Source organism: Chiloscyllium punctatum, chromosome 11, assembly GCF_047496795.1.
Source record: "Chiloscyllium punctatum isolate Juve2018m chromosome 11, sChiPun1.3, whole genome shotgun sequence".
Taxonomy (NCBI): domain Eukaryota; kingdom Metazoa; phylum Chordata; class Chondrichthyes; order Orectolobiformes; family Hemiscylliidae; genus Chiloscyllium; species Chiloscyllium punctatum.
The window spans coordinates 15,666,828-15,677,327 of NC_092749.1; the positions used below are offsets into that span (position 1 = coordinate 15,666,828).

The following is a 10,500-nucleotide window of genomic DNA, read 5'->3' on the forward strand; positions in this document are numbered from 1 at the left end:
TGAGTTTTTCCAACAATTCCTGTTTTTTGTTGGCGAAATAGTTGAGTGTTAGGACAATTGTTTAGAAAGGAAACTACATGTCCCAGGGAACCTTGGAGTACAAACCCTGACCAGGTTCGGGAGAGCGTCTGGTTACACTGAATGATAACATCCGGCGCATTGCAGAGTTTTTACATGCAGTGCACACACAGTTGGGCGCCAGGCCAGGCTAACTGCATCTGACAGTGCAGAGGTGGGAGGAGGGAGCTGTCCAAATGTGAGACAAGGCGCCCAGGGATCGCAGAATTGCAGGGGGACGCGTGATGCATTCGGCTGCTTCCTCGTGTTGACAGCACTGGCTGGGTCAGCAGTGACCAGCGCCTGTTGGGAATTCCTGTTTGAGGAAGTGGGTGCGGAGTCCTCCTGGCTACCGAGTCCAGCTGCCCAGGGAGACCGGCTGAGGCATGTAACAAACAGGGAAGGAGGAGGGACCAGGAAACCTCTGTCCAAGCTTGTGGGCGTGTGTGTGTGTCTCTCCCCGTCTCTCTCCTGCTGAGATTTCAGTAGAAACCCGAACCCATCGCTCTTGGTGGAGAGAACAAGGGAGGTCTAACTGGTGTGGAGCCTGATCATGGGCACAGGGAGCCTGGTCTTATTCCTGCTGCTGCTGCTGGCTCGGATGGTGCAGGGGGAAGTGGTCCACGATTTTGACAAGTGCAGTTGGTTCTTCCAGGGTGGGGTGCCTCCTCGCCTAGCCGAGAGTCAAAACTGGTTCAGAATCTGCCAGCGGTATGACAACCATTACCAATATGCCACTCTGTACAACAGCGAACTGCGGATTCCAGTCTACTCCGCCTACAGATACCCCTGCAGTATTGGCCAGAGTGCGGGCTACAGACCCAAAATCTGGTTCTACGAGCCGCAGGTAAAAGAGCTCCGGGGATTAAAGTGCATCCGCGTCTGGAGTCCAGCTTTGACCCCCTTACTTGAGGAATTGCATTAGAGACAGCTCAGAGAAGGTTCACTAACTTAATTTCAACGATTTTGAGCTTGTCTTATGAGGAGAGGTTGAGCAGTTTAGCTCAACTGATGGATGTGGAAGGTTCCTTTGGGGCCTTGGACGGCAGTGAGGGGAGAGGTGTGGGTGCAGGTTTCACAAGCAGTTACTCGCTTGATTGGCAGGAGATCTCTTGGGGCTCTATAAAATGCTGGACAAAGCAGAGAATATGAAGTGGTTTTCACTCGTGGGGAAATCTTGAATGATAGTTTTCTGAGAAGGTAGCAGATTTAAAACAGAGGAGAAATTACTTGACTCAAAGTGTTGTGAATCTGTCGGATTCACTCCCCCCAGAGTGAGGTAGATACCCGGACACCGAATAAGTTTAAGGAGGAAATAGCTAGGTTTTTAATTAGTCAAAAGGGAGGGCTGCAGATGCTGAGATTAGAGTCCAGAGACTGGTGCTGGAAAAGCACAGCAGGTCAGGCAGCATCTGAGGAGCCGGAGAATCGACGTTTCGGGCAAAAGCCCTTCAATCAGGAATGAGACTGGCGGCCAACAGAGTGGCTAAATGGGAAGGGGTGGGGGAAAGGAAGCTACAGTGCAAAAGGCCGATGGAGGTGGGTGTAAAGGTGATAGGTCGGAGGGGAGGGTGGAGTGGATAGGTGGGAAGGAAGATGGACAGGTGGGACAGGTCACGAGGGCGGTGCCAAATTGGAAGGTTGGAACTGGGGTAAGGTGAGGGGGGGGGGAAATGAGGAAACTGGTGAAATCCACATTGATACGATGGGGATGGAAGGTCCTGAGGTGGAAGATGAAACGTTTTTCTTCCAGTGTTGGGTGGTAAGGGAGTGGCAATGGGGGAGGCCCGGGACCTGCATGTCCTTGGTGGATTGGGAGGGGGAATTGAAGTGTTCGGCCATGGGGCAGTGGGGTTGGTTGGTGCGAGTGTCCCAGACATGTTCTCTGAGGTGCTCTGCAAGTAGACGTCCTGTCTCCCCAACGTCGAGGAGACCGCATCGGGAGCAACAGATTCGGTCAATGACACGTGTGGAAGTGCAAGTAAAATTCTGATGGATGTGGAAGGTTCCTTTGGGGCCTTGGACGGCAGTGAGGGGAGAGGTGTGGGTGCAGGTTTCACAATTCCTGCAGTAGCAGGGGAAGGTGCTGGGAGGCGCAGGTGGGATGGTGGGGGCATGGACCTGACGAGGGAGTTGTGGAGGGAATGGTCCTTATGGAAAGCGCGAGGGAAATAAATCCCTGGTGGTGGGATCCTTATGTAGGTGGCAGAAATGGCGGAGGATGATGCCGTTTATGCGGAGGTTGGTGGGGTGGAAGGTGACACGGGGGGGGAGGGGGGTGCTTCTGTCCTTGTTGGGGTTGGAGGGGTGGGGTTTGTGGCCGGAGGTGTGGAAAGTGGAGGAGATACACTGGATGGCATCATCAACCACATGGGGAGGGGAGGAATTGTGGTCTTTAAAGGAGGAGGCCATCTGGTGGGTTCTGTGGTGGAACTGGTCCTCCTGGGAACAGATGTGGCGGAGACGGAGGAATTGGGAATAAGGGATAGCATTTTTACAGAAGGCAGGGTGGGAGGAGATGTAATCCAGGTAGCTGTGAGAGTCAGTGGGTTTGTAGAAGACGTCAGTGTTGAGTTGGTCACCGTTGTTAGAGATGGAGAGGTCCAGGAAGGAGATGGAGATGACTGAGATGGTCCAGGTGAACTTAAGGTCGAGGTGGAATGTGCCGGTGAAGTTGATGAACTGTTCAACCCCCTGGTGGGAGCACGAGATGACGCCGATACACTCACCAATGTAGCGGAGGAAGAGGTGGGGAATGGTGCAGGTGTAACTGCGAAAGATGGACTGTTTCACGTAACCAACAATGAGACAGGCATAGCTGCGGCCCATGTGGGTGGCCATAGTACCCGTTTTGTCTGGAGGGAGTGGGAGGATTCAAAGGAGGAATTATTGAGGGTGAGGACCAGTTCAGCCAAACGAATGAGAGTGTCAGTGGAAGGGTACTGGTGGGAACCACGGGAGAGGAAGAAATGGAGGCCTTGGAGGCCATCATCATGGAGGATGGAGGTGTTTAGGGCCTGGATGTCCATGGTGTGAATTGAAAGGTTATGTGGAAAGTGCAGGAAAGAGGCAGAGATTAAGACAGCCATGATTGTATTAAATAGCAGGACAGGCTGGAGGGGCTGAATAGCCTCCTGCTACTAGTTGTCAAGTTTTGATTCAGGTACCTGCTTATTACAAAACAAGGGTAATAATGGAGTCGTGTGGGGATTGCTGATTAGCTGAGGGCTGAATTACAAATATCATATTTTGTTGTTCACCCTCATGAATAGGTCCAATCAGCTCCAAAATTGATCACTTGGCTGCATTGCTCATACTGTACTCAAAACAGATTAAAAATTTAGACACGTATGAGGTTTCAGTCTGATTCAATCCAAAAGTGTGGTCAAACAGGGTCTCTAGGACACAAACAGGTTCAGATTTCTTTTTAAAAGTTCAAAACAATGAATGAAGATGAAGTAAATACAGCTTAACCATTTACAGTGACAGCGGAAAATGGTGATCAGATTTAAGATGTTTTGCACCAGATGCTCAGGCCACCATTTTTCTTAAGACTATATAACATAGAAGCAGAAGTAGGCCATTCAGCCCATCGGGTTTGCTCCTCATTCAGTGAGATCATGGTTGACCTGATAATCCTTAACTGTAACTGTAACTGTAACTGTAAATCCTTTCTCCTATAACCCTTGTTTCTTTTACTGATTAATAATCTCTCTCTCGACCTTGAATATACATAATGACTCAGCCTCGGCAGCCCACTGTGATAAAGAATTCCACAGATTCGCTCCCCTTTGAGAGAAGAAATTCTTCCTCATCTCTGTCTTAAATGTGTGACCCCTTGCACTTAGATTATGACCTGTGGTCCTAGACTCTCCCACAAGTGGAAACAATCTCTCCACATCTACCCTGTCAAGTCCTCTACATCCCCCTGTATTCCAATGAGTAAAATTTGATCCATTCAATCTCTCCCTACTCCATGCCTGATATCAGCCAAGTTAACTTTCTCTGTACTGCCTCCGATGTCACTATGTCTTTCCTTAGATAAGCGGCCCGCAACTGTTCAAAATATTCCAGCTTCATCTATATTAATGGCCCGAATTTAGGTTTATAGCTGGTAATTTCCAAGTTTGTGCAGGGTTAAAAACTTAAAATTATTAGCATAGAACATAGAACATAGAAGAATACAGCGCAGTACAGGCCCTTCGGCCCTCGATGTTGCGCCGATCAAAGCCCACCTAACCTACACTAACCCACTATCCTCCATATACCTATCCAATGCCCGCTTAAATATCCATAAAGAGGGAGAGTCCACCACTGCTACTGGTAGGGCATTCCATGAACTTACAACTCGCTGAGTGAAGAACCTACCCCTAACATCAGTCCTATATCTACCCCCCCTTAATTTAAAGCTATGCCCCCTTGTAATAGCTGACTCCATACGTGGAAAAAGGTTCTCACTGTCAACCCTATCTAACCCCCTAATCATCTTGTACACCTCTATCAAGTCACCCCTAAACCTTCTTTTCTCCAAAAGATTTTGAGCAGTAGATTTTGAGAGGATATAAATGGATTGGCTGAATAAGAGAACCAGGCAGACAAAGCCCAAAGCAGAGAAGTGCGAGGTGATCAGAAGAATAAAGAGAGATAATGGAAAATCCTAATCTAATCTAATCTAATCTAATGGGGTGCAGCAACAGAGAGACTTGGGGAATATAGGTGTACAAACAGTTGAAGGTGAAAAAGCTGATAAGAAGACATTCAGGATCCTGAGTTTTAAAAACACAAGTGTAGATTATAACAGCTAGGACATTAGGGAAGAGATTTCTAAAACACTCACTGGTTACCTGTCATCTGGAGGATTGTATCTAATTCTCGGCACAACAATTTAGGAAAGGTAATTAAGGCATTAGAAAGTGTGCTGAAAAGATTAGGTCACTTTTGGAATACTGCATTCAATTCTGGTCTCCCTGCTATAGGAAAGGGATTGTTAAACTTGAAAGAGTGCAGAGAAGATGTACAAAGATGTTGCTTGGGTTGGAGGGTTTGAGCTATAGGGAGATGTTGAATAGGCTGTGGCTATTTTCCCTGGAGCATTGGAGGCTGAGGGGTGACCTTTTTGAGATTTATACCTTTTTCCCTGGGGTGGGGGAGACCAGAACTAGAGGGCATAGACTCAAGGTGAGAGGGGAAAAATATTAAAGGGACTTAAAGGGCAACTTGTTTATGCAGAGGGTGGTGTATATATGGAATGAGCTGCCAGAGGAAGTGGTGGAGGCTGGTACAGTTACAGCATTTAAAACCCGTCGGGATGGGTATATGAATAGGAATGTCTATCGACATTTCCGCCACCAACAAACGGACCCCACCACCAGGGATATATTTCCCTCCCCACCCCCTATCCACTTTCCGCAAAGACTGTTCCCTCCATGACTATCTCGTCAGGTCCCTGCCCCCCAACAACCTACCATCCCCTCCCGGTACCTTCCCATGCCACCGCAGGAATTGCAAAACCTGCATCCATACCTCCCCCCTCACCTCCATCCAAGGCCCCAAAGGAGCCTTCCACATCCATCAAAGTTTCCCCTGCACAGCCACCAATATCATTTATTGTATCTGTTGCTCCCAATGCAGTCTCCTCTACACTGGGGAGACAGGACACCTACTTGCAGAGCGCTTCGGAGAACATCTCCGGGACACCCTCACCAATCAACCCCACTACCCCGTGGCCAACCATTTCACCTTCCCCCTCCCACTCAGCTGAGGACATGCCTGAGCCTCCACCACTGCCACTCCCTCACCACCCGATACCTGGAGGAAGAACACCTCATCTTCCGCCTCAGGACCCTTCAACCCCAGGGCATCAATGTGGATTTCACCAGTTTCCTCATTTCCCCTCCCCCCACCTTACCCCAGTTCCAACCTTCCAGTTCAGGACCATCCTCATAACCTGTCCCATCTGTCAATCTTCCTTCCCACCTATCTGCTCCACCCTCCTCTCTGACCTATCACCTTTACACCCACATCCATCCACTATTGCACTCTCAGCTACCTTCTCCCCAGTCCCAACCCCCCCTCCTATTTATCTCTCCACCCACCCCTCCCCCCAACCAGGCTCCCAGTCTCATTCCTGATGAAGGGCTTTTGCCCGAAACATCGATTTTCCTGCTCCTCGGATGCTGCCTGACCTGCTGTGCTTTTCCAGCACCACTCTAATCTTAACTGTGATCTCCAGCATCTGCAGTACCCACTTCTGCCTATATGAATAGGAAGGGTTTAGAGGGATATGGACGAAGTGGTGGCATATGGGTTCTGGTCGGCATGGATAAGTTGAACTGAAGGGTCTGTTTCCATGCTGCACTTCTCTATGACTCTGTGACTCGAAGAATTATTCAAGGAATAAGGTACTGCAGTTATGTGGATATGTTGGATACTCTGTTGCTGTTCTCCTTGAAGAACAGAAGGTTGAGAGGTGTTTTTAGAGAGATGTTTAAAATGATGAGGGGTTCAGTCAGAGGGATACTGTTCCCATTGGCAGAAAGGTTGAGAACTAGAGGACACAGACGACAGGAGGAAAAACAGGTGATTAGGAAGTGGAATGAGACAATGGTAAAAGGTAGATTCAACTGTAGCTTTCAAAAGGACTGAGACAAACAGGGAAGAGAATAAAATCGGAGGGTGTTCCTTTAGCAAACAGCAGCAATGGCCTATTACAATGTGAATTTGTTCTTTAACTATGTTTCAATGCTTTGTGACTATTATTGTAACGTGTTGCCTTAAATAGCAAATGAATTAAAATAAATGAAGACATTTAATAATAATACTTTATTGGTAGAAAAATTAATTATAATCAGAAAAATTGAAGAAATGGCTTGATTTTATTCATAGGAATTGGTGGAATTCTTTACTGCAGAGGACTTCCAAGTCTGCATCTTCAGGCTTGCGATAGCAAGATTTTTAATCTGTATGGGAATTAAATGTTATAGGGACAAGACAGGAACGTGGAGTTGAGGATTATCAGATCAGCCATGATTGCATTGGCAGAGCAGAAGTGGAGGTCTAAATGGCCTATTTCTGCACCTGCATCTTACACTATTATTGTTGGGGAAAAGAATTACAAGGATTTGAACTGGAGGTGAATCGCATTGCTCCCAGGTTCCTGGTGTGGTGGAGTTTCAGGGCATTGCCCATGTTTAGTCACTGGTGTGGACCTGAAAAGGTCGATGAAGGTCGATCAAAGAAATAAATACCTGTACTAAAGCTTGATCGTTTCTCACACTTGCATTTGTCTTGCTTTCAGATCGACAATCCTGCTAGTAAAAATGACATGCAGCCATGTGATGTGCCTTCCAGTCACTTTCAGGCAGTTGAGTCCGATTACCAGAAGAGCAACTATGACCGAGGCCATCTGTACCCATTCAAACTGAATGACAAGACGAGTGCCACAAGTACATGCACCCTCACTAACGCAGTACCCGAACGTCATGGTGCCAATGTCAGGTGGTATCACCAGGTTGAATCCTTTGTTCAGAGGCTGGCGTGGATATGCAACCAGTCCAAACGGACAATGTATGTGGTGACAGGTGCTGACAATCCCACACAAAATAAAATGAACAACAGAGTGTCAGTGCCTGGTCTGGTCTGGTCAGCTCTTTGCTGCACCTCTGCACAGGACCTGAATAATGATCCTTGTCGAAGTAGCAATGTGGTATCAGAGGAAGTGGACATACCAACATATGATAACGACTTTTCTTTAGCATTCATGAAAAACATGGAACCAGAAGAAAATGCTGAGCACCTAATGGTGAGGGAGGTACAGAAAATCCTGGGAGTGGGCAAGATCTTTGACAGGTGCAGGGGAACAACCAAAGATGATGAAGCAGAGACCTTCAAAGAGGTGGAAGCATTGATATCCAAACTGGCAATTAGCACAGAAGATCAAGAGGACATTTCTCTCCCGATACCAGCAGAAGAGAACCCAGCAGCTGATGGTGATGATCTGGCAACACAGCAAGCTGATACACCATTGGAACCAGCCAGCAAAGAGGTTGATGAAGTCTGTGAGTCCACCATCGTCAATGCCTTGGCTCCAATTGGAAGGATGATCTCCTTGGTTACCAATGGGGTATCAGCCTTTGCCAGACTCATCACAACTGTTATCAACATTGCCCGAATTCTGATGGTGGCCATTTTGAGAGTTCCCTTCGGGATTATCCATGACTGTGCCGGCTGCCTGACCATCATGGTCACGCATCTGATTGTCACAGTGGCCACTGTTCCCCAAGACCTCTTGGGTATCGTGGCCAGTATTATATCGGACACTGTAGGTGTCATTGCATGGTCCGCCAGGATGATCAAATATCTTGTCAGAGTTCTGTAATCTTTGCTGTTTGAAAGGTTAGATCTTCACATAATACCAAATTGAGACATTCTTTATCAACAATCCCAATTTCCAGGAGTCACCATTTACAACCAGACCCACCCTCTACCCCCAACTATTTAAACATGCCCTCCTAAAACTCATAACCTTTCCAACATCTCTATAAGCATGTCCTCACTAAGTTCTGAAACCCAAGAGAAACCTGCCTGGTCAATATTTATCACTTAACTAACATCTCAGAAGTGAATTTTTTTCTGGATAATGCCTGGTTTGCTTACTTAGGCAAGTTTGCAGTGCATTATGTATATTACAACATCGAGCACACATACTCATTCATTCATTCACTCATTCACTCATTCATTCACTCATTCATTCACTCATTCATTCATTCACTCATTCATTCATTCATTCAGTCATTCACTCATTCACTCACTCATTGGCTGAAAAGTACTTTGGAACATCTTAAAAACATGAAAGTTCCTGTATGTTTCAGTATTTCGGATGCTAATCCCTCTGATTAGGGCATTAAGATTATTGGGAGTTTAGTCATATAAATGAAGAAGTCCTTCCTGTTTGACCATTGTTTGTTCTTCAGGCAGTATACTTGTGGAAATTGGGTTTATAAATAAGTGACTGTTGGATACTGTGTTTGGACAATGTATGGAGAAAATGGAACTAAACAAGTCCCTTATAACCACAAAGTTCTTGAAAAGTGCTATGATATTGTGGTTTCCTTTTCAACTTGATTTGTAAAATCTCAGCTTGTCAGTTGTCCAATTAATGTTAGTTTCTGTCCTATTGTGATAGTGTTTGAGTAGTCGGGGCTCTGAAGCTACGAGGGTCTGTTGGGTCAGATACATCTGGTGCTGGATAGTTAAAGCTGAACTAACCATTAGTAGGAGGCTTGGCAGTCTGATAGTGAGCCAGGTAGATCTGACAGTATTCCAGAATATTGTCACCAAGGACTCAAGGCTCACAATCTACCTTAGATCATTAATAGTCTTTAGTAAGGTTAGACCTGTGCAGAAAATTTTCACGCATTTCCAAGTGCTCTAACAGGTAAAACTATCTCGGTGGGAGAATCTGTTTTAATATCCTGTGATTTGCACTGCCAGTGCAGTAGCTCCAACTATTCAAACTCTACCTGTATGTGAGTGGGACAACCTGGAGCTTGAGTCTTCCAAATGGCAGCTGCGCTCTCCTTCAACCCATAGTCTCCAGCAGCTGCAAAGAGTAGGGGCAGCAATTGCATAGCAACACCATCACATCCAAGGACCACTGCAAGTCCCTCTTGGATATGCATCATGCAGTTCCTTTGTCCTCGCTGAATTAAAATCCCAGAGCCCCCTCCCTGACAGCACTGTCTAGCAGCTTGACCATACAGACTGTAAACTAAAGGCTCACACACACCTTCCCAAGGGCAGGGTTGGGCAATAAATGCTGGCCTCGCTGACAACACTCAGCATCCAAAAATAAATATTAGGACATTTGTCTGTGCACTTTATTATCAAACTAACAAAATCACTATGGGCCAAGGCTTCAGCAGCTTTAGCCAGAAACAGAGTTATGGATTTTAACGCATGTCAGGAACTTGATTGACCAAGTGTAAGCACTTACACGCATGAAGCATTCTAACTCAAATGATTACGTATCGAGTCAAGCATTGTTGTTACAAACTATTAGCAATCACAAACACGAGGCAATGGCTGTTTGAAGCAGGGTGCCTGCGGGGGTGGGGGGGGTTGGGGGGGGTGGCGGTGTGGGTAATGTCGCAAATGCAAGTGGCTGCATGTTTACAGAAAAGGAGATTGAAATGTGTCAGGGTGGCGTCTGGGGTTTATTGGAGGTAAGGACTAGCCAAATGGATGACCATGAACTTTCCTGATCTTTGGCCTTTAAATGATTCTTTGTCCTATGTGATCACTCTCTATGTATATATTTATACAGGAAATGGGTTTTTTGGTGACTGTACTGGGGTCATGTTGGTGAATTATTCACCACTTTATTTTTGTACATAGTATCATCGAACACATAGGAGTAGTAGACATGCTTAGTTTTGGAGCTAT

At 46.5% G+C, this 10,500-nt stretch overlaps 1 protein-coding gene across 1 annotated transcript; it reads left to right on the plus strand.

Annotated features, from left to right (window-relative positions):
• The first annotated feature begins 156 nt into the window (after positions 1-156).
• LOC140482757 (endonuclease domain-containing 1 protein-like) lies at positions 157-10,165 on the plus strand. The gene is made up of 2 exons (XM_072580346.1): positions 157-904; positions 7,355-10,165. Exons 1-2 carry the CDS (start codon positions 611-613, stop codon positions 8,432-8,434), a joined length of 1,374 nt encoding a protein of 457 aa, XP_072436447.1. The 5' UTR covers positions 157-610; the 3' UTR covers positions 8,435-10,165.
• Positions 10,166-10,500: the final 335 nt, after the last annotated feature.